The following is a 25,065-nucleotide window of genomic DNA, read 5'->3' on the forward strand; positions in this document are numbered from 1 at the left end:
AGGGAATTTCTGCAGGCAAGAAAACTGGAGTGGGTTGCCATTTCCTTCTTGAGGGGATCTTCCCGACCCAGGGATCAAACCCATGCCTCATTATGTTTCCCACACTGGAGGCAAGTTCTTCACAACTAGCGCCAACTGGGAAGCTACATGGGCTCCTGCTGCCCTTAATAGCAGAATCGTTTCTAGGCAACATTTACAAAGAATCGAGCAGAGTGATGCCCAGGCTTTGGGGATGTGATAATCAGTAAACAGTCTGTTGTCTCAAGAATTTCATACACAAGTGCCTAGAAAGACACCAAGCAAGCAAAATATCCCTTGGTGAGTTTTGTCACAGAAGTTTTAAGACAGGATCAGACATTAGGAGAAAGTGACGCTGAGTACGGGCACTAAAGGAGCAGGCTGGGAGGAAGGGTTGTGGAAAAGAGAACTGTATCCTGGGCAGAAAGAACAGAGAGTGAAAATGAAGACGGGTTTTCTCAGGATGTTTGATGAGGCGTCCTCACCTGAGTGAAGACAGACATTATAGACTGAGAGAGAAAGCCTGTGAAAGACCCCAGCACCATGACAAGGAGTCTGCCGTTAATCAGGAGGCAACGAAGAGAGCTGGCAACACTCAAAGCCTGAAGAGCGCACGTTCCTTTGCTCATTCATGCATTCAGCAGTTATCCTGGCACACAGTAGGTGCTGGAGATGGAAGAATGAACAGGGTAAACCACTTGCCTCCTGATGCTTACAGTCAGTAGCTGCTGTTCAGTTGCCCAGTCGTGTCTGACTCTTTGCAACCTCATGGACTGCAGCATGCCAGACCTCCCAGTCCCACACCATCTCCCGGAGTCTGGCCAAGTTCATGTTCATTGCATCGGTGATGCCATCAACTATCTCCTCTGATGCCCTCTTCTCTTTCTGCCTTCAATCTTTCCCAGCATCAGGGACTTTTCCAATGAGTAGTCTGTTCACATCAGATGACCAAAATAAATCAAAAATGTCATCAGATGACAAAATAGTCAATAGAGAAATACAGTCAGTAGAGAAGACAGCAATTCCAAACACAAGAAAAACGAAGTGTCCTGAGTATGAGGGAGGGAAAAGGACAAGGAGTTAGGGGTGGGGGCTGGAGCAGAGGAAGCCAGAGTTAAAGTTGAGCACCCTAGTTAAGGGTGAGGAGCTCTCATGTTTACGCTGAGACAGGAGATTCTAAGTTGGCCAAGCAAAGACGGGAGGGGAAGGAACAGCATATCCAAAACCCAGAGGACACAGAGCATGGAGGGAAGTCTAGCCTGGCTGGACAGGAATGCGAGGAGGGTGTGAGGACATGGGGCTGCCGGGCAGATGAGGAGCAGAGAGGTGCTGTGACTGAGGGTGGAGGAGATGGGTAGGAGAGCCAGCTGCTGCATCAGACCTGACCCCAAAGGATGAACGTGGACAGCAGAGCCAGTGCATCAGAGGTGGTGAAAGCGGGGGAAACAAAAGACACAGCTGCATGAGGCCAAGATCAGATGTGACAGGATACGGCAACCAAGGGAATGACAAAGCTTAGAGCCTGCAGCATGGGCAGCTGGGGATGTTACCCAAGATGGTAGAGGAACACAAGGTGTGGGAAGACATGGAGTCAGTAGTGTTTAGGAATTTGGGGATTGAAGCATCAGCAGAAACATCCCTGATGGGCATTCTTAACCAATGGTCACCTGGCTTTTGACAAATAGCTCCAGGAAGGAAGATTTCAATGCTTTCCCAAATGGTGAATTCTAACACCTGGCAAAGGAGTTAGAAGAGGTATTCTTTCTTACATTAAGAAAATGCCTGCTTCCCCATAACTTTTATGCACTGATCCTGGATCCACATGTGTGCGTGTGCTAAGTTGCTTTGGTTGTGTCCGACTCTTTGCCACCCTATGCACAGTCGTTTGCCGGGCTCCTCTGTCCATGGGATTCTCCAGGCAAGAATACTGGAGTGGGTTGCCTTGCCCTCCTCCAGGGGATCATCCCAACTCAGGAATCAAACCATGTCTCTAGATCTCTTCCACTGGCAGGCAGGTTCTTTACCACTAGCGCCACCACACTCCAGAGCAAATCACAGTAAGACTTTTTCCTCCTCCTGTCCTATTTCCCATTAACTGGAGAAGATTCTGGTCATTTCCAACTCATTCACTCACATCTGATGCTTAGAATCATAGACATGTAAAATGTTGTGCCCCAATAGGGGAGCTTCACTTTTATAACATCATTTCAAGCAGAAGGAGAAGAGAAGCATGATTATGCCCCAAATTACCAGCTACTCTGAGTTGACTTTATAGTCTGAGACCCTGACTCCCTCCCTTGCTCTCTCAATATATCATGATGTGTGTAATCTGACTCCAAAATCATATTCTATCTAAAAGCATCCACATCTCAGGAAGAGTTCTAGGCTCTGCTCTCAGGAGATCATCCATCGAAATTAGACAGGGTTGAGAAATAAATAAACCCACATAAACTCCGAATTCAGGCAGCAACTCTGTCCCTTATTTATGGTTCCACTTGCCTCGAGACAGAAAACTCAAGGGTGTCAATAAATGGATTTCAAAGTTGTTATGTTTAACTACAGAGAAAAGAATGTCTCTGCAGGCCCTTTTGGAAGTGTACTGATGCCTGCGGCAACTGGCAGGAACTCCAAGGAGGAAATTTTTGTTTCTGAATAAACATTCAGGCTTTTCTAGAGTCTCAGGATCTCTGGGTTAGGACCAGGCAGGCAGTTCCCCCTGTGCAACTGCCTTGATGATCACCCTTCTGTCTGCACACCTCTCATCTCTCCCTCCCAGGGCTCCTTCCCTCTCATCCCAGCACTGGACAGAATGACCCTTATTATGATGATCTTGATATCTGGCTCCCTGCCACATCCCTCCATAGATTCAGGGACTGTCAGAGTAAGCCCAATCTCTATTTCAGATGGTGGCCATTTGATTGTTTGCTGAAGCTGGTCATATACACCTGGAGCCTCTCTTTCTCCAGGGTAAATACCCCCATTCTTTCCACTATTTCGTACAAAATAAAGTTTGAAATGGCACTGTCATTCACCTAAATTCTTCTAAATGTGCTGACTTATCTAGATTGCTCTCAAAGTGTAGCATCCAGAAATAAATGCAGTGGCCCGGCTATGGACTAACTGATACCTGGTAAAACAAATGTGTCACCTTCATCCTCCTAGCTAGAAAGTTGAAGTGTCAGTCGTTCAATCATGTCTGACTCTTTGCGACCCCATGGACTATAACCCGCCAGGCTCCTCTGTCCATTGAATTCTCTAGGCAAGAGTACTGGAGTGGATTGCCATTCCCTTCTCCAGGGGATATTCCCGACTCAGGGATCAAACCTAGGTCTTGCTTCTGTTAATGTATCTGGATCAGTCAGTTCAGTTGCTCAGTCATGTCCGACTCTTTGTGACCCCATGGACTGCAGCATGCCAGGCCTCCCTGTCCATCACCAACTCCCAGAACTTACTCAAACTCATGTCCATTGAGTCAGTGATGCCATCCAACCATCTCATCCTCTGTTTTCCCCTTCCCAGCATCAGGGTCTTTTCAAATGAGTCAGCTCTTTGCATCAGGTGGCCAAAGTATTGGAGTTTCAGCTTCAGCATCAGTCCTTCCAATGAATGTTCAGGCCTGATTTCCTTCAGGATGGATTGGTTGGATCTCCTTGCAGTGCAAGGGACTCTCAAGAGTCTTCTCCAATGCCACAGTTCAAAAGCATCAATTCTTTGGTGCTCCGCTTTCTTTATGGTCCAAATCTCACATCCATACATGACTGGAAAAATCATAGCCTTGACTAGATGGACCTTTGTTGGCAAAGTAATGTCTCTGCTTTTTAATATGCTGTCTAGGTTGGTCATAACTTTCCTTCCAAGGAGTAAGCGTCTTTTAATTTCATGGCTACAGTCACCATCTGCAGTGATTTTGGGCCCCCCCCAAATAAAGTCTGCCACTGTTTCCATTGATTCCCCATCTATTTGCCATCAAGTGATGGGACCAGATGTCATGATCTTAGTTTTCTGAATGTTGAGTTTTAAGCCAGCTTTTTCACTCTCTTCTTTCACTTTCATCAAGAGGCTCTTTAGTCCTTCTTCACTTTCTGCCATAAGGGTGGTGTCATCTGCTTATCTGAGGTTATTGATATTTCTCCAGGCAATCTTGATTCCAGCTTGTGCTTCATCCAGCCCAGTGTTTCTCATGATGTACTCTGCATAGAAGTTAAATAAGCACGGTGACAATATACAGCCTTGATGTACTCCTTTTTCTATTTGAAACCAGTCTGTTGTTCCATGTCCAGTTCTAACTGTTGCTTCCTGACCTGTATACAGGTTTCTCAAGAGGCAGGTCAGGTGGTCTGGTATTCCCATCTCTTTCAGAATTTTCCACAGTTTGTTATGACCCACACAGTCAAAGGCTTTGGCATAGTCAATAAAGAAGAAGTAGATGTTTTTCTGGAACTCTCTTGCTTTTTTGATGATCCAGCAGATGTTGGCAATTTGATCTCTGGTTCCTCTGCCTTTTCTAAAACCAGCTTGAACATCTGGAAGTTCACGGTTCATGTACTGTTGAAGCCTGGCTTGGAGAATTTTGAGCATTACTTTACTAGCGTGTGAGATGAGTGCAACTGTGTGATAGTTTGAGCATTCTTTGGCATTGCTTTTCTTTGGGATTGGAATGAAAACTGCCCTTTTCCAGTCCTGTGGCCACTGCTGAGTTTTCCAAATTTGCTGGCATTTTGAATGCAAGACTTTCACAGCATCATCTTTTAGGATTTGAAGTAGTTCAACTGGAAGTCCATCATTTCCACTAGCTTTGTTTGTAGTGATGCTTTCTAAGGCCCACTTGACTTCACATTTCAGGAGGTCTGGCTCTAGGTGAGTGATCACACCATCATGATTATCTGGGTCATGAAGATCTTTTCTGTATCTGGATCATCCAACCCCTATTTAATGCAATCTATCTGCCAGTCTAATAAAAGTCCATGGGCACAGTCACTCCATCAGCCAGAGCTGGACTAGAGAGCATGATGCTGGAAAGAGACCTTCAAGTTGATATCAACCCATCACTAAGCACAGCCAGATCTGAGTTCTCCACAACCCAGACCAACTTCTAGTTTCCCCTCTTTGGGGAACTGCACCATGTACCCTTAGGGACCACCCTTCCCCAGTCTCACTTCACATGCTTCAGGGAACTCTGGTTTAGAAATAGCCACAGAGCTCAGAGATGCCCTCATTCGCCTCCCCCAACCACAGTAATTGCTCTCCAGACCAAGAGGGACCAGCGGTAATCTAACCAGAGGTGATGCTGGAGAATTATGGGGGAGGAATCCCCCTCTTTCTACAAGGGACTGGTGAGAATAAATTGTTGGCCAAAGTTTTCACCGGAGAGGAAAAGCTATCCTGAAAAGAACTACAGTAGAGAAAAGTAGAGCAAAACAAAGTAGGGAGACAGAGCTACAAAAATATCATTGGAGCCCCTGGATCCAACCCTACCTGAAGCCGAATTTTTCCTTTGACCTCATTAGTTTCAGTAGTCACCAAATTCCCTCTTTGCCAAAATCATCTGGAGTTGGGTTTCTACCAATGAGCAGAAATCAAAATTGTACAGCTTCCCTCACACATCCAGAAAGGTCATGTGACACCTTGCAGGTTCCTGTTTTCCCACCCAAAGTCTCCCCTCACTGAAGCCCAGTCCACAACATGGAATTGCAGTTAAAACCTCCTGCTCTCAAGTCCAATCAGCCCAGGCCCCATCTTGACTGGATTTGGGTCCCTGGGCATATCACCACAGCTGATCTTCCTAGACCTCCTCATTGGAACCCACCACACAGGATTATTGTGAAGGAGGATTTAATATGCGTTAAATCCTCACAACAACGCCAGGCATGTAGAAATGCTCAGAATATTACAGTGTATGTTGTTGTCATTATCATTATTGCTGCTATACCAGTGCTATACTCTTATACCAGTCTAGTCATCCTGTCAAAGTCAACGTTTCAATGTGTTAAACCTGTACCGGCACTAATGCTCTTGGCTTTCTTTCACAGGGTTTCTGCCATCATCCCTGGAGAATGCTTCCTTCTTCTTTTTTCTACTGCCAATACCAACTCACCATCCTCCCTCTGATCTCTTTACCAAAACTTAACCATCCACAGCCATGGCATAATCCATCACCCACAGCCAGGGCATAATCCACTCTATCTAGATGCTTAGGTGAAAGCTCTATCTGCCACTCCAAGGAGGTCTGGGGACAGGAAAGGGACAGGGGTGTGGTATTAGGCCCTTCCCTGACCTGAAGGGAAGAGTTTCAGCTCATTGATATTCAGCCAAGCAAATTCAGGGCAAATCTCAGAAAGTGAAGTGGAACTCCTAATTAAAAGGTAGCCTTGAGCTGTCAATACAATTATGCATAAAGGAAATGTTTAAAAACACTGTAGTGACTTTCTGGAGACAGATTTTCACTGGAGATGTGTGTGTGTGTGTGTGTGTATATATATATATATATATATATATATACACATTTTTTTTTTTTAAGTCAAGTTTGGGGGTAAATATAAAGAAAGTAGGCTCTTCAATACTTCCATTCCTTCCCTTCCTGAAGCTTAGAAAAGCATCTCTGATACGCAGAGCGTCGCACTACATTAGAAACTCCTGGCTAGAAGGATGGTGCGTGCATCTCTTCTATGGATTTCAGGAAAGTGGCAGGGAGGAGTGTTTGTTGTTTGCTCAGGAAGGGCATCTCCTTTGCTGAACCTCTGTACTCAGCCCATCAGCATCACCACTCATCTTCTACAATCAGCCCACCTGATGGCTCTGACCACCCTATCTCCCAGCCCTGTGAGCTTGCCTCATCTTAAGGAGTTACCAGGTACAGCAATGTATAGCAATCACGTGTTAACCTATCTCCTCCATGACACTCTGAAGGTTCAAATCTGTTTTCACCAGATTCCCAGCACCTAGTTTAGCACAGATGTTAAACAGTTGCAAAATGTTGGCTGAACAGATAAGTGAATGAATAGATGGAAGAATGCATGAAACATTTGACTCCATAAACTGCATGAAGTAATCCCTGCAGGACCCAACCTTTTTCCCATTATCAACACAGCGATCAGCCTACAAGGCTGGTATCTGACATTTGTGTAGCCTCCACTATACTGCTGCATCCAGAGGCACCTTATTTTTATCTTTGTATTTACCTTTTTCTCCTCCCATCACTGACTCCCTCCAGTTTCCTGTGTATGTGCATGCTAAGCAGCTTTAGTCATGTCTGACTCTTTGCAACCCTATGGACTGTAGCCCACCAGGCTCCTCTGTCCATGGGATTTTCCAGGCATGGAGGAGGTTGCCATGCCCTCCTCCAGGGGATCTTCCTAACCCAGGAAAACGAAGCCATGTCTCTTATGTCTCCTGCATTGGCAGATGGGTTCTTTACCACTAGCACCACCTGGGAAGACCCAAACCTACACAAATCTTTCCCTGTGATGGGGCACCAATATTCCACTGTTCAAAAGAATGAGAAGTTGGGATTAGAAGACTTGGAGCCTGTTCCGAGGACTCCAGGGCAGCCAGTGTTCCTTCTTCCCTCCACCCCTCTGCCTGTGGAAAATCTTCCTTCTTACCTTCAAAGCTTCCGGCAAACAGGTAAAGCCAGGTGATGGCTGGGATGCAGAGCAGAGTCAACGAAGCAGCCAGGAATTTCCGTCTCCCTCTGCAGACCCCCAGCATCCTCTCAGAAGTGGCAGTCCCTAATCCCAGCGCCGTGTCTCTGCCCCAAGCGTGGCGTCCTCAGCCTCCCTCATAATACTTTCTGGAAGGAAGAGCAAAGAGGAAGGGCTGAGTTCTTAGCATTGTCAATGGATGCAAATTGCAAAAGAGAAACATCCTGCAGATCCTGAGAGTGGTTCAGCTCATCTACAACTTCATCGCAAGAGATGATGCTGTAGTCTTGCAGTCTACCCAAACTGCAAGAGTTCTTTTTTTTTTCTTTCCCTTGTTGTTTTTAATTAATTTATTTTTTAATTGAAGGATAATTGCTTTACAGAATTTCTTTGTTTTCTGTCAAATCTCAAAAAGAGTTCTTTACAAAATAAACAAATGCAGGATGAAATGAACTGTAACAGACACCCCCCACTTTGTTTCTCTCTCTCTCTCATGCATATATACACAGACAAGTACACAGGTGAGTTTTGAAGCCTGGACTAACACTTATTAAAAAGAGTACCTAGTAAACATCTTGTAAGTACCAAGCACTAAACAAGGGCTGCATTTTCAAAATTGACCAAAACAAGGGCTGGCTCTAAAAGCACAGTCTAACAAGAAAGACCAACATCAGGAACCCCAAGAATGTGATGACTGGGATTTTTTTTTAATTTAAATTTATTTATTTTAATTAGAGGTTAATTACTTTACAATATTGTATTGGTTTTGCCATACATCAACATGAATCCACCACAGGTGTACACGTTCCCCATCTTGAACCCCCCTCCCACCTCCCTCCCCATACCATCCCTCTGGGTCATCCCAGTGCACCAGCCCCAAGCATCCTGTATCCTGCATCAAACCTGGACTGGCGATTTGTTTCTTATATGATATTATACATGTTTCAATGCCATTCTTTCACAAACCAGTGAAGCTGATCCATCTGTGTTTGGTCAAGAAGGCAGAACAGTCCCCATGTTCCAGCAGAGAGAGATGCAGAAGGCCCATCAGGCTGATGAACAACACACTCAAAGGAAAGGAGACTGGAGAGGCCCCAAGATCATGGTCGGGAGGCTGCACCTCAGTCACTGTGGAAAACCTAGAAACATTCCACAGAGGCTGTCTTTACAGTTTTACCCCTTTCACAGGGAAGATGTCCAGAAAAGCATGAAACAATTCAAACAGGAACAGATTGGAGAGGAGAAGACAGACAACCTACAACCAGCCTGCAGAGGGACAATTGTAGACCACGCAGAAGGCTGGTAGAGAGAGGACCAAAGAAGAGGCAGAAGGTCAATTCAGATGGACTAGAGGGCCCAGGATCTTTCACCCAAGTACTTGACCAGGAAGGGACATGACTTATTTAAAAAAAATGTAAAAACCAGCAGGTCATACAGTCTCATCTCCTCCCAAGTCCTAACACGGACATCACATACTGGCTGAAAGTGAAAAGTCCACATGGACACAGGGCGGACAGGCACAAAAGCCTGCAGATTCCTAAGGAAGGTATGGCCATGGAAGAGCTGATTTGAATGTTCCCTTAGATGTATCCCTTAAACCCTACGGGACAAAGGTCCGGTTGAAGTGTCTCCTTCCCCACCACCCTTGGTGCTTTCAGAAGGCAGGTGCCCCCTCCGACTCACCTCATATTCACTAAGACTTAGCCTACTGCCTGTCACCTGCAGGGCTTGCTGATTGTCTGTTGAACAAATAAACAAAATTGGATCCTAACCAAAGGCGACCCTCTCAAGCTTCAGGAGTCTTTGTTAGCCAAGTTGTTGGCAATGAACACCTAATGGAGTCAATCTCAGCTGTTAAGGCCAAGCTTTCTTCTGCAACCACTCTGATGGGATTTCCTGAATGGCTCTTTCTAAAAACAGATCAAAGACCACAGGGCTAGAGGGTGTGGATGAGGAAGTAAAACCTGAAAAAGCAAAATCTCTTTAAACAAGGAGAATGTTGACTTGAGAAGTCCCTCTTAGGGAAGTTTTACATTCTGAAGCACAGGAAACAAACCCTACATACAGACTGCTAGTCACTAAGAAGGAGGATGGCAGATATGCTGAGGATCTCTCAGGGAGAGGGAGTGTTGGCAGAGGCTATGCAGTTAGAAACATCTGGATGCAAATCTGGGTGCCACAACTGAAGAGCTGTGACCTTAGCAAGTCTCACTTCTCTGTGCATCGTGTGCTAACTCACTTTAGTCATGTTCGACTCTTTCTGACCCTATGAACTATAGCCATCAGGCTCCTCTGGCCATGGGATTGATTCTCCAGACAAGAATACTGGGGTGGGTTGCCATGCCCTCCTCCAGGGGATCTACCTGACCCAGGGATCAAATCTGTGTCTCTAACGTCTCCTGAATTAGCAGGCAGATTCTTCACCATTAGAGCCACGGGGGAAGCCCCCTCTTCTCTGGGGACGCTTCATTTTTTTCCTCTCTAAGATAAGCAACATCTTCTGTCAAGGAGGGTGGTTATGAGTCTTAAATGAGAATGCTCTAGAATAAGTGACCAGCAAAGTGATCAAGCACCTGGCAGAGGTGACCCTAACCCCCTTCCAAAATGCCAAAAAGCAGCCTTACTTCTATTATTATCCCTTCACCGGCCACTCTCCCCCACCCCCAAAGAGCTTAGTTTAAAAAAATAGATCTCAATCAGTAGGTCTTGCCTGACATTCCACAGGGGTGTTTTAAACCTGAAAGACCTGCCTACTCAATTCTCCTTCAGGTGGGTGTCTTGTTTAGTTACTCAGTCATGTCCGACTCTTTTGTGACCCCCTGGACTGAAGCCTGCCAGGCTCCTCTGTCCATAGGATTTCTCTGGCAAGAATACTGGAGTGGGTTGCCATTTCCTTCTCCAGGGGATCTTCCTGACCCAGGGATCGAACCCACGTCTCCTGCATCAGCAGGCGGATTCTTTACAACTGAGCCACCAGGAAGTCCCCTTCAGGTGATACCATTATATTCAAATCACTTTTTTCTTTTTTTACAGTTCACTTAAGGTAAAGAAAACCAACAGTAAATAGCACTTATTATCTGTCAAACACTTTCCTATGTTTTTTACCTGTTTAACTCTCAAAATAACCTGAGGTAGGTATTAATACTATTTTTCCTCCCCATTTTATGGATGAGAATACTAAAATCCAGAAAGATGAATTAACTCGCCAAAGGTTACACACATCTGGGGCAGAGACACCTCAAGCTTTGCTCTCCCTAAATAATTCATTCTATCAACTCTGCCGGGGGGGCATTTTCTTTCTGATCAAACCTAAATCCTTCATCTTGAATCTTATGATTATTTTCTTTCCCAGGGTCAAACCTATCACCATTGTTTGCTCCCATTGCACACACACAAAAAAAGTTAAATAGACAAAAATATAATTGGAAAGCTATAGAAAAGTTGATACTTAGGGAAAAGATGGAACATATATGGAGCGGAACTCAAGTGGCATTAATATTTAAATAACATTTTTTAAGACTCTTTATAACACTTATTTTCGTCCTCTCCTCTCTCCATCTGCAAAAGTTAATTTCAACTGGCACAATTTGTACAAAGTTTTAGAACCAAGTCTAGGGTGGTTTGCATTTTATGATAACACTGGCATCTGAAATTAAACCCAGCAGGTAAAAAATATTCCTTCATGAATTTGACTTTTAAATGACACCTCTGTGCACTAAAAACACATTTTAAAGAAAAATCTCAATTTATATCAGAGGTTCCTCCAGGAAGTTAATACTGGAATCAACACAAGAAGAAGAAAGGAAGGGAAAAAACAGAGGTGGGCTGCAAATTACATCCCAAGCATATGCAAATATTCATGTATTAACTAGAAAACCAGTCTCTAAACTGTTCTTGCCTGGGGGAAGGGAGAAGGCCTCACTTATTAACCCAGGTGTCTAAAAGTCATCTTTAAATACCCCTCTCTCAAATCCAAATCCAATCCCTTGGCCAACACTCCTCCGAAGTATCTACTCCATTTGTCTTCTCCCATCTATCTTAACCAATTAAATTCAAATCTACAAAATACACTGTATGTGCCAGAAAAATGATCATGATCTGTTTAGCCACAAAAGTAGGATTCAAAGTTGAACATTAAATGTGATTGCAAGTATCCTTCATCCAATGTGATAAACTGTTTATAAATGTATAAATACTATCATAGCTATAGATATGAAAAAGGTATGTGTTGGAAGTTATTGCTGGGTATAGCATATGGGTAATTTCAACAAATACGAACACATGTTTTTCCTAAATAGTATATACGGAGCATGCATTGCTTTTATCATTTAAAAATATTTAAAAACTTAAATCACCATTACTTCTTGTTGTATTGCTTGTGATTCAAAATACCTCTGTGCGGACAGTGTAGTATGTATGTGTTACTCTTTCTTTGCATGCTAGGGGCAGTCAGTTAACATCTGTAGGATGCCAGTTGGGAATATACCCTCCATGGTTGGCTGGTTGCCACTCAAAAGACCAGCCAGAGGTTTACATTCCAAACACTGCTGTGTTCAGCCATCTCTCATCAGCACAGGGGCTGTCCTTTCATTAGCATCAGATATTAGAAATGACTCTTCATGGGTGTTCAAGATGTGCAGATTTTCCAGAAACACTGCACATGAAGAGGGAATAAAAATCTAAGTAACCTTCCAAAAAAAAAAAAAACAAAAAATCTAAGGAATTCAATGGTCAAAATCCAAAGGAATCACTTAGGATCCAAAAACTGATCCTACAGACATGTAGCAGATAAGGGCCACTAATTTGCCTCACTAAAAGATTGACCAAATCCTGAGAGTCAAGCATTGTCACCCCTATAGCAAGTAGGCAAAGAATTGTCTTTCACTGAGCTTATAATATAGGTCCTATAGCAGAGAGGAAGCCAGGTGGCTCAGTGGTGTAGAATCTGTCTGCCAATGCAGGAGGTGCAGGTTCCATCTCTGGGTCGGGAAGACTCCCTGGAATAGGAAATGGCAACCCACTCCAGTATTCTCGCCTGGAAAATCCCACAGACAGAGGGCTACAATCCATGGATTTGCAAAGAGTTGGATATGACTGAGCACACATACACCCACCCCACCCCAACCCCTCCCCCCCCACACACAGCAGATAGATAGCCGACTGATGTTAGCTTGGCTATTACCATTATTCATACTATTGCTGGTATGACACCCTCATCTCATGTCTATACCCAAGCCATCCTCTCATACACAGCCCCAGAACCTGCAATGTCCTTCCTCCTCTGCTGAACCTCAGGAGGAATTTCAAGTCATTGCTCTTCTCTGGAACCTCTCCAGCAAGTCCAGGCTGGATGGCATTCCTTCCTTTTTTTCCTAAATCCCAATAGGTGTCAAAAGCACATTTCCTGATCACATAATTGTTTTCTAGTCACTTCCTGTGCATTAATCTCTCTGCATCAGATCAAAACCCCTAAGAGCAAAGAATCCCAGTCTTCTACCAGTAACTAAGACAGAAGTTTATACTTAGCCATCTCAACTCAAAGTGTGGTTCCTGAACCAGCAGTAACAGTAGAAATGCAGAATCTCAGGCCCTATCCCAGCCCTACTAAGTCAGAATCTGCATTTTAACAAGATCCGAGGTGATTCAAGCGCACCTTACTGTTTAAGATGCCTGTACCCAAGCACTTAGTAAATAACTAGTTAATACCCAAAGCTGGCCTCCCACTGAAACCAAGCAGGACTCTATGGGGCTCCTGGGCACAGAAGCCTTTCTGTTTCTCCCATTTCTAGCTTGTAGGGAACAGATTCCAGTCTCCCTGAGCTTCCCTGAGTTTCAAAGAGCAAATCTGAACAACTGCTAATCACGGAAGGGAGACAAGAAAGAAGCAGTCAAGAAATAAGACTGCAGCCTTGGGGCAGGGTCCTTGTTCCACCTCAAGGGATACACATAACTATATCTGAGTTCTTTACAGAACCAAAACTCCCAACAAAAGTTCATTATACACATGTGCTCAATAGTGCCAACTCTTTGTGACCCCATGGACTGCAGCCCACCAGGCTCCTCTGTCCATAGAATTTTCCAGGCAAGAATACTGAAGTGGATTGGCCTTTCCTTCTCCAGGGGATGTTCCCAACCCAGAGAATAAACCCAGGTGTCTTGCATGGGCAGGCGGATTCTTTACCACTGAGCCAATGGTAGGTATTAGCATTCTTCATCCATGAACCAGAGACACTCATCAGGAGACCACGTGAGGCCAGATTAAAGGAGTGCAGGCCCTATACACACTCTGCTCCTATTAGCAACTCTGCCTTTGAACCACTGCTGTAGAACTCCTCACCAAATCCCTCTGGGTTGGGACACACTGTTTTGATATGCATGAGCCCACTGTGTGTCATCCTTTGGCTGGCAAAGCAATAAAGCTATTCTTTTCCATGGCACACCAAACTCTGTCTCTGAGATTCGATTCAGCACCAGTGCACAGAGGCCGGGTTTTCAGCATCACCACCTCGCCTAACCTAGAGAAGGAAAAATGGCAACCCACTCCAGTATTCTCGCCTAGGAAAATGTCATGGACAGAGGACCCTAGCAGGTTATAGTCCATGGAGTTGCAAAGAGTCTGATGCAACTGAGCATGTACATATCTCTCTCTTACCCCTCACCTTACCCTACAGGGACCAGCCAGTGCAGAAGACAGCACCATTTACTTCCTGGACTTCTTTGACTGCATATTTACTACAACAGTTCTCTGGCAGTTGGAAGCAGGTTTCTAGAAGGAAAAGTGTCTAATTAAAAAGAAGCGTCTTAAGGACTAATGGTAGCTCTGATGACCCATCCTCTGTGTGTGTGTGCGAAGTCACTTTAATTGTGTCCAACTCCTTGCAATCTTATGGACTGTAGCCCACCAGGCTCCACTTTCCCTGGTATTTTCCAGGCAAGAAAATTGGAGTGGGTTGCCATTTCTTTCTCCAGGGCATCTACCTGACCCAAGGATTGAACCTGCATCTCTTGAGTTGCCAGCATTGGCAGGTAGATTCTTTACCACTAATGCCATCAGGACCCATCCTGACCTTCCATCAAAACTCTTCTTACACATTTGAATAATGACTGAACAGCACCGACATCACCCACAGAGGCATCACTTCAGCCATCTCACAGAAGGGGAAGACTAAGAGAGGCTAAGGGTGCTGAATTAGTTACTGGAAACCTTGGAACTCAAATTCTAGTATTTTCTGGAAAAACAGAAAATCAGTTCTTTGCTACAGGACACACCAGTGATGACCAATCTGTCCCTCCCCAGTCAGAGCGGATACCTCAAAGGGGCAAGCACCTTGTCCATTTGGTCACTCCTGTTTTCTTTGTTGTCAGCACTGTATCTGGCATATAAAAAGGTGATCAATAATTATGTATTGAGTGGGTCAAGGTATGAATATTTCAGGCACAGCCAGCAGCCTCCCTGGATGTTCATTATCATACAAACGACTCTTGTCACACAACCTCCAACCCACTCCTTCCTCCCCAATCCAACATGGAATCCTGCGGAACTCCTATTATGTGAGCAACAAATTCTGCTTTATCCTCAACTTCCCCTTGCTTCATTCTACCTCCAGCTCTTGAGTGAAGGCAACAGCTGTCCCCTAGACCACTGCTTTCCCAGGAGAAAAGCCTTTCCCCTACTCTTTCAAGGCAAATACACATCAACTAGGGAGAAAAAACAAAAGCACAACATAAAAGTTAAGAATTATGTTTTATTTGGTGGACTTTCTGAATATTTCAGGCCCTGGAGGCAGTCTCTCAGATGGCTCTGAGGGACTGCTCTTGAAGAGGTAAGGGAGGAGCCAGGATGTATAGAAGTTTTGCAACAACAACAACAACAACAAAAAAAACCAGGTAATTGAAACATCAAAAGATTGCTGTTAATTAAAGAAAACCAGACATCTCAAATTAATGAATATAGTGCTTTTCCATGTATGGGAAGATACAAGGGTCTGGGCTCCCTGAAATCATTCCTTTGATAAGCATCTTAGCTATCTGAGGCCAGGATCCTGTTCCTGCCCATTCGAGTCCCCTCAGGGTGCACAGCTGGGGGCGGCTGCAGTAGCTGAGGGTTTGATGGCCCCAACATTCTAAGTTTACTGATATGGCAGGTGGCATTCCGAGTCCACATACCTAAGGGCTAGGAATTTGGTCTTGTGAAATGAAATATTTCCTGCCATATAGGTGGGCAAAAAAAAAAAAAAAAAAAAGTCACAGCTATCAGCAATTTCTGGTCTCCTAATGTGAATGAGGGCTCCCAAAAGAGAACACAATGCCTGAAATCCAGCAGATGCCCCCACCCCTTTCCCCATGGAGGTTGCTGAGGATGTGGGGGTGGGTGGGGGTGAGAAGCAAGCAGCAGCCATCCACCACACCTGTCACCCCTTACAGTGACGGGAAACAGGATTTGGCCCCAGACAGCTGAGGTGCATATGAAAGGAATGAATTCGGTGAGCCCAGAGGCTTGCATTTTCCCATACATAGAACACTAAATTCCGTGGCTTGAATCTGGTTTTCCTCACTACTTAACAAAAATCTTTGATGTTCAGACTGCCTGCCCCCTTTATGGAAACTAGTATGTAGCTTGACTCCCTCTCCTGACTCCTCGGAGCAGTTTTCTCAGAGCTACTGAGATACTGTCTCCCGGTCCTGAAGTCCTTAACATTCCCACCAAATAAAATAACTCTAATTTCAGGTTGTGACTAATTTTTAGTGCACAGTCTCCACCCTCCTGGTTTCCAGCTGTCACTACAGAATCGTATTGCCCCTCCCTCGAAGGAAGATCACTGTTCCTTGGTGACCCCCATGGTTCTCTCTGTCCTTGTCAGTCATTTGGCAAGTCCTAGTCACACTTCTCTCCGGTACTCTTGCCTAGAAAATACCATGGATGGAGGAGCCTGATAGGCTGCAGTCCATGGGGTCGCTAGAGTCGGACACGATTGAGCGACTTCACTTTCACTTTTCACTTTCATGCATTGGAGAAGGAAATGGCAACCCACTCCAGTGTTCTTGCCTGGAGAATCCCAGGGACCGCAGAGCCTGGTGGGCTGCCGTCTGTGGGGTCGCACAGAGTCGGACACGACTGACGCAACTTAGCAGCAGCAGCAGCAGCAGCAGCACTCACACTTCTCCTTGGAAGAAAAGCTATGACCAACCTAGACAGCACATTAAAAAGAAGAGACATTACTTTGCCAACAAAGGTCTGTCTAGTCAAAGCTACGGTTTTTCCAGTAGTTATGTATGGATGTGAGAGCTGGACCATAAAGAAAGCTGAGCGCCAAAGAATTGATGCTTTTGAACTGTGGTATTGGAGAAGACTCTTGAGAGTCCCTTGGACTGCAAGGAGATCAAATCAGTCAATCCTAAAGGAAATCAGTTCTGAATATTAATTGGAAGGACTGATGCTGAAGCTGAAGCTCCAATACTTTGGCCACCTGATGCGAAGAACTGACTCATTGGAAAAGACTGTGATGCTGGGAAAAATTGAAGGCAGGAGGAGAAGGGGACAACAGAGGATGAGATAGTTGGATGGCATCACCGACTCGATGGACATGCATTTAAGCAAGCTCCAGGAGTTGGTGATGGACAGGGAAGCCTGGCATGCTGAAGTCCATGGGGTAGTGAAGAGCTGGACAAGACTGAGTGACTGAACTGACTGATAGCCAATTAACAATACTGTGATAGTTTCAGGTAAACAGCAAAGGGACTCATCCATACATACTATGTATACATTCTCCCCCAAACTTCCCTCCCATCCAGGCTATATCCAGAGTTCCACGTGCTATACAATAGGTTCCTATTGGTTATCCATTTAAAAAATAGTAGTATGTACATGTCCATCCCAGATTCCTTAACTATCCTATCCTTTGAGATAATTAATTTATACATTCCTTTTCTCCCCAGATGTCTTCTTTTCTGAATGGTAAATTCCAGGAGGTATTCCTTGAATGAATGGTCAAAGGTGCCAGGAGAGCCTAGGCGAGCACGCACCTTGCTGTCACTCTAGTATTGTCCCCAAATCCCTTTTAAACAAAAGCCTGCCAGTCAGTGGTCTGACCATATGCCATCTGTAATATGAGAAACAAAATTCTCACAGTATCTCAATTAGGGCCTTGCGGTAATGGTGTGCCCTTCAGAAATCCTTTGTGATGTCTGTGGCTGCTTGCAAACTTCACCTTGGCAACTTCCTCTCCTTTCTCTGCCCCTGGAGGAAGAGCACACAAGAGGCACTGGGCCTAGAGCATCCCCCTCCTGAAGGTTATCAGCAGTCACTTTCCTCCTCCATCTCCTTTCTGTGTATCAGGCCCCAAAGCCTCAGTCTCCTGTAGATGACCCTTTGGCCTATCAAACTGGCACTCTTGATCTCTTTTTTCATTTAGAAAATGACATTTGGCCTGGGAGGCACTGCGTAAAGATTGGTCATGTGAACTGCAAGAGTAATAGCCACATGCAATATGCTTTGAAACAAACGCTGACAACGTGGAGTTCACTGTGATTTAAGGTCTCAAAGGGTCCATCCCCACCAGCTTACTTTGTCTTTATCCTACTGTGGAGTCAATTCTCCTGCTGTGGGAAAATAGGTTCTTCTGCCCTTGGAACAACTGCTATGGCCCACATCAAGGGCGGAGCCCTTCCTAGGGTCATGACCTCAGTAGTTAACCACCCATCTTTCCAAAACTCTGCAGTTAGGACATACTACCTACAGCCTGAGAGTTTTGACCATTTTGCTTCTAATTATGTTAAAATACAACCCCAAGGCACAGCATGATTTCATACAGACCTCATGGCATTTACAGAGGAATGGGAGTCAGGACCTGGGCTCTTCCCATTGGCTTCAGGATCTCAGAAAGTCATTCAATACCTTGAGACCATCCATCTCTTTGTCTGAAAACCCATGGCAAATATCAAGTATTAAGGGTTGATGCAAGGATCAAAGGACAGCAAATGAATTCCAAATACATTTACACAACAACATAAGATGCTATGTATTAATAGTAGTAATAACATTAAAATGAATTAGTTGACTTTTAGCTGCTTGATCAAATTCTAAAGATGGTGTAGAGAGTACCGCCTCCTTGCTGTGACATCCACAAAGTGTGCAGAAGGGCGTCTGAGTTCATCTGGGCTGCCACAGCAAAAATATCATACATTGGTGACATACACAGCAAGCACTTATTTCTCACAGTTCTGGAGACTAAGAAGCCCAAGATCAAGGTACGAGTAGGTTCAGTGTCCGGTGAGGATGGTGTCTGGTGCATCCTGGTTTGTAGGTGGCCACCTTCTCCTTGTGCCCTCAAATGGAAAAGGTGAGGGAGTTCTCTGGGATCTCTTTTATAAGAACACTGACCCCATTCATGGGAGTTCTACACTCATGACGTAATCACCTCCCAAAGCCATCACACTGAGGCATTAGGATTCAACACACAGATTGTATATGTGTGTATGTGTGTATGTGTGTGTGTGTGTGTGTGTGTGCATGTGTGCATGTGCTCAGTCACTCAGTCGTGTCAGACTCTGCAATTCCATGCACTGTAGCCTGCCAGGGTCCTCTGTCCGTGGGATTTCCCAGCAAGAATACTGGAGTGGGTTGCCATTTCCTTCTCCAGGGAATCTTCCTGACCCAGGGATCAAAACCACATCTCTTGCATCTCCTGCATTGGCAGGCAGATTCTTTACCACTGCACCACCTACAGGTTTTAGGGGAACACAAACACTCAATCCATACAAAGCAGAGAGGATGAATAAACAAGACTGTGCCATGCTCTGCCTCAAGGTGGCACATATCAGAAGAGGGAGTACCATACAAGGGAAAGAACATCCTAACGTGTGTGTGTGCCAAGTCGCTTCAGTCATGTCTGACTCTTTGTGACCCCATGGACTGTAGCCCACCAGGCTCCTCTGTCCATGGGATTCTCCAGGCAAGAATCCTGGAGTGGGTTGTTAAGCCCTCCTCCAGGGGATCTTCCCGACCTAGGGATTGAATCAGCATCTCTTACATCTCCTGTGTTGGCAGGTGAGTTCTTTATCACTAGCACCACCTGAGAAGCCCATCCTAACATCCACTAGGAGGGAAGAAAATAAACTGTGCTAAATAACCACATTATTCAATACATCACTGCTGTTTATAAAGGGACTACTTCTATACTTTAAAAAGGGACTACCTCATGAAACAAATTCTATTTCAGTACTTAGTACCTGGAAATGATTCTCCTATGAGGAACCAATATGCTTCCTTGGACAAGACAATAGCAGCTCTTATAAAACTCATCCTATTTTCCATAGCTACTTTTTGAAAGGCAGAAGTAAATAAGGTAAGTTAAGGCACTTCCCTGGTAGGTCAGTTGTTAACACGTTGCCTTCTGGTACAGGAGGTGTGGGTTCAAGTCCTGCTTGGGGAGTTAAGACTCCACATTTGTTTGGACTCAGAGGCTCAGCTGTGTCCAACTTTTTGAAAACGCATGGACTGTAGCCCACAAGACTCCTCTGTCCATGGGATTTTCGAACCAAGAATACTGGAGTGGGTTGCATGTCCTCCTACAGGGGATATTCCCAACAAAGGGATCGAACCCACAACTCTTACATCTCCTGCATTGGCAGGAAAATTCTTTACCACTAGTGCTACCTGGGAACCCAAAGGGGCCAAAAAACTAAAACATAAAATGGAAGCAATATTTTAACAAATTCAATAAATACCTTAAAAATGGTCCACATTAAAAAATTTTTTTAAAAAGGGAAGTTAGTTTTAATAATATATTTTGTTCAATTTAGCATGTCTAAGTGAAGTGAAGTGTTAGTCGCTCAGTCGTGTCCAACTCTTTGCAACCCCATGGACTGTAGTCTGCCAGGATTCTCTGTCCACGGGATTTTCCGGGCAAGAATACTGGAGTGGATTGCTATACTATTCTCCATTCAGTAAAGTTCAGTCGCTCAGTCGTGTCTGACTCTTTGTGACCCCATGAATCGCAGCATGCCAGGCCTCCCTGTCCATCACCAACTCCCAGAGTTCACTCAAACTCACGTCCATCGAGTCAGTGATGCCATCCAGCCATCTCATCCTCTGTCGTCCCCTTCTCCTCCTGCCCCCAATCCGTCCCAGCATCAGGGTCTTTTCCAATGAGTCAACTCTTTGCAAGAGGTGGCCAAAGTACTGGAGTTTCAGCTTTAGCATCATTCCTTCCAAAGAAAGCCCAGGGCTGATCTCCTTTTAGATGGATCGGTTGGATCTCCTTGCAGTCCAAGGGACTCTCAAGAGTTTTCTCCAACGCCACAGTTCAAAAGTATCACTTCTTCGGTGCTCAGCTTTCTTCACAGTCCAACTCTCACATCCATACATAACTACTGGAAAAACCATAGCCTTGACTAGACGGACCTTTGTTGGCAAAGTAATGTCTCTGCTTTTCAATATGCTATCTAGGTGGGTCATAACTTTCCTTCCAAGGAATAAGCATCTTTTAATTTCATTGCTGCAATCACCATCTGCAGTGATTTTGGAGCCCCCCAAAATAAAGTCTGACACTGTTTCCACTGTTTCCCCATCTATTTCCCATGAAGTGATGGGACCAGATGCCATGATCTTCGTTTTCTGAATGTTGAGCTTTAAGCTAACTTTTTCACTCTCTCCTTCAAGGGCTCCTTATATTAACAGCCTATCTCCATCTGAACTATCCACACTTCAGGTGCTAGAGAGCCACGATGTTAGACAGTACAAAATTTAAATATCTTCCAGGCCTTCACACCATCCTGTTTAGGGAAGTAAGTTTGGCTGTGGGCTTAAGAATGGACTTGAGGCAGACAGCCCAGGTGAGTCTGTAGTAATACAGTTTGATTAACAGTAGTCTGAGCTGGTGGTGGCAGAACTAGAGAGAACTGGATTTAACTGAGGTGGGAGTGCTTGGGAAAGAAGACAATGTTCATTGCACAAATAGGATGCCAGGTATCCCATTGACACTCCCCGACAGCCTTGGTTCACTCAGGCTTCACAATCAATCTGTGAGAGTCCCCATTACAGATAAGGGTATCAGGGCTCAGAAGGTTCAGTGACGCAGGTCACACAGCTGGGAAGAGGGGCATTGGATTCGCCCCAAGACTTTTGACTTCAGATTCAATGTGTTTTCCTCAGGATGACTTTAAAGGCCTCTGAGGTCTGAATCCTGCTAACTAAGTCACTGCAGGTCCACCATAATCACACCTTCCAGTACAGTCCCACCAGGTAAATGAGGGGCACCATGTCCTTCATACTTCCCTGCCTTTCCACCAGCTGCTTCCTGTTCCTATTAGACTACCTCCTGCTTATCAACATGGTAAGCCTCTAAAACAAGTAGTTCCCTACTGGGGGTGATTTTGCTCTATACATAGGGACATTTAGCAATGTCTAAGGGATACTTTGTTCGTAGTGATGCTTTCTAAGGCCCACTTGACTTCACATTCCAGGATGTCTGGCTCTAGGTCAGTGATCACACCATCGTGATTATCTTGGTCGTGAAGATCTTTTTTGTACAGTTCTTCAGTGTATTCTTGCCACCTCGTCTTAATATCTTCTGCTTCTGTTAGGTCCATACCATTTCTGTCCTTTATCAAGCCCATCTTTGCATGAAATGTTCCCTCGGTATCTCTAATTTTCTTGAAGAGATCTCTAGTCTTTCCCATTCTGTTGTTTTCCTCTATTTCTTTGCATTGATCACTGAGGAAGGCTTTCTTATCTCTTCTTGCTATTCTTTGGAACTCTGCATTCAGATGCTTATATCTTTCCTTTTCTCCTTTGCTTTTCACTTCTCTTCTTATCACAGCTATTTGTAAGGCCTCCCCAGACAGCCATTTTGCTTTTTGCATTTCTTTTCCATGGGGATGGTCTTGATCCTTGTCTCCTGTACAAAGTCACAAACCTCCTTCCATAGTTCATCAGGCACTCTATCAGATCTAGTCCCTTAAATCTATTTCTCACTTCCACTGTATAATCATAAGGGATTTGATTTACATCATACCTGAATGGTCTAGTGCCCTACTCACTTTGCCAACAAAGGTCCATCTAGTCAAGGCTATGTTTTTTTCCAGTAGTCATGCATGGATGTGAGAGCTGGACTGTGAAGAAAGCTGAGTGCTGAAGAATTGATGTTTTTGAACTGTGGTGATGGAGAAGACTCTTGAGAGTCCCTTGGACTGCAAGGAGAGCCAACCAGTCCATTCTGAAGGAGATCAGCCCTGGGTGTTCTTTGGAAGGAATGATGCTAAAGCTGAAACTCCAGTACTTTGGCCACTAATGCAAAGAGTTGACTCATTGGAAAAAGACTCTGATGCTGGAAGGGATTGGGGGCAGGAGGAGAAGGGGACGACAGAGGATGAGATGGCTGGATGGCATCACTGACTCGATGGACGTGAGTTTGAGTGAACTCTGGGAGTTGGTGATGTACAGGGAGGCCTGGCATGCTGCAATTCATGGGGTCACAAAGAGTAGGACACGACTGAGCAACTGAACTGAATTGAACTGAAGGGACACTTTTGATCAAGACAGGAGAGAATGGGGTACCAATCTTCCCAATGAACCTGAGGTTCTTGTTTCATTAGGAAAGAATTTGAATTTGGAGATGAAGTGATAGGTAAGAAGTGGATCTGTTAGAGAGAAACATACTCCATAGACAGAGTGTGGGCCATCTCAGAAGGATAGAGAGAGCCTTGAAATATGGCCTGGTTAGTTTTTACTGGCTGGGTAGTTTCATAGGCTACTGAGTGGGAGGATTATTCCAATTATTTGGGGGAAGAGACAGGGATTTCCAGGATTTGGGCCACCACCCACATTTTTACATTTTATGGTCAGTCCCAGAACTATCTTGGCACTGGTGGGTGTGTCATTTAGATGTTGCTAATGTATAACATGAGCATATAATGAGGCTTAAGGTCTACTGGAAGTGAAATCTTCCACCATCTTGGACCCATTGATTCTAACCAGTCTTTGTCATGTCCTATGGCTATGCCATTCTTTTAAAGGTTGTGTCCTGCCCCCTTCCCTCCTGTTTTACTAACATTTAGTGGGTAGAGGTCAGCGATGCTAGTAAGCATCTTACAAAGCACAGGACAGCCCCCAAACAGTTATAAAGCCCAAAATAACAAAGGGCTGAAACCCTTTGTTGCCTTTGGGGAACCCAGGTCGAAGGCACCACCTCTTCAGGGGGGACCTGTCCATCCCATATTAAAGGGCTCAGTGCATGTTTCCAAGGGGCAGTTGCCAGGAAGAACTACAAATTCACAGTGGTCATCTTCTCCTCCAGTCACCTCCTGTGGCCTGGGAAAGCAAAATACATTGATCTCCATTCCAGGTACTTTTCCTAATTTCCTCCCCTTCTATTACACCATCCAACCTGGATTCTGCTTTTTAAGGACAGGAACTCAAGTTTAATAGAGACATCCACAGGCAGGCATTGTGAATATCACTTCTAACGTAGAGCTCTCTCTGGGGTGACACAGGTGGAGAAGCAGAAAGGGGGAAAAGAATTGTGAAGCAATCAAAAATTTCCACTTACAATATTAACCTCTTTGAACAATGCATTGCCAAAAAGATCTTGAATGCAAATTGATCTTTCCTGAGGATATACACTTTTCCTGGGGTCAGACTCTAGCTCCACGAAGGCTGATTTTCATGTTTTTCTTCTGAATGTTAAATCAGCTCTTAATCACATCCACGAGGCTACCCGTGAAGCCACCCATCGGAGTGTTTTGGTCTTCATTCTTTTGATTTCCATTCTGGAAAGGGATGACTTAGGCAGGCCTGCCTCACATTTTCATTCTGCTTAAGCAAACACTCACGAGCATTTAACAAGGGCCGATACTGCAAAATGCACTCTAGTCCTCCCGACTGTTGGAGGATTACGTGTCTAACTTGCCGAGTCTATTTTTTCCTCCGCGTGCAGAGACCGATGGAGATTTTATGCAAATAACTCTTGTGGCAAATGAAAATGAAGGCAGTGATTTCTTTACTTTTCCTCTACTCTCTGCCATTCATCCATTGCACACAGGCCATGTTTACTGGGCCCATGCTCTACTCTGGGCCCAGGGCTTGGGGCTAGGGATACAGAAGTGACTCTGACAGCTGTCCTCTACCCCATCCCTGCCTTGAGGATCCCCTGTGAGAATGCAGCAAACAGACAGACATAGATGCCATGAACATGAACACAGACAGGGCCAGGGAAGGAAGGATTCTCAGGAGAAAAACATTTGACTGGAGCCAAAGAGGATGCCACAATGTCAAAAGGCTGGTGAAGAGACAGCAGTCGTCCTAGAAGATGAGGGAACCACGGGAAAAGTGAAAGGGCATGCCTGGGGCAGTGGATGGCAGCCAATCACTCCTTTGGGTGAGCAGAACACAGAGCCATCACATGACAAG

The 25,065-nt window shown here is 44.9% G+C and overlaps 1 protein-coding gene across 5 annotated transcripts in view; it reads right to left on the reverse strand.

The window, feature by feature from the left end:
- The window catches only part of LARGE1 (LARGE xylosyl- and glucuronyltransferase 1), a 609,153-nt gene that overhangs the window by 446,556 nt on the left and 137,532 nt on the right, over positions 1-25,065 (reverse strand). For all 5 annotated transcript variants that reach the window (XM_019961264.2, XM_070788583.1, XM_070788584.1 and 2 more), the window contains exon 2: positions 7,620-7,807. In XM_019961264.2, the coding sequence (XP_019816823.1) occupies positions 7,620-7,725 (106 nt within the window). In that variant the 5' untranslated portion in view covers positions 7,726-7,807. The remainder of the gene's footprint in view (positions 1-7,619; positions 7,808-25,065) is intronic.

The sequence above is a fragment of the Bos indicus genome, chromosome 5, assembly GCF_029378745.1.
Source record: "Bos indicus isolate NIAB-ARS_2022 breed Sahiwal x Tharparkar chromosome 5, NIAB-ARS_B.indTharparkar_mat_pri_1.0, whole genome shotgun sequence".
In the NCBI taxonomy this organism is placed as follows: domain Eukaryota; kingdom Metazoa; phylum Chordata; class Mammalia; order Artiodactyla; family Bovidae; genus Bos; species Bos indicus.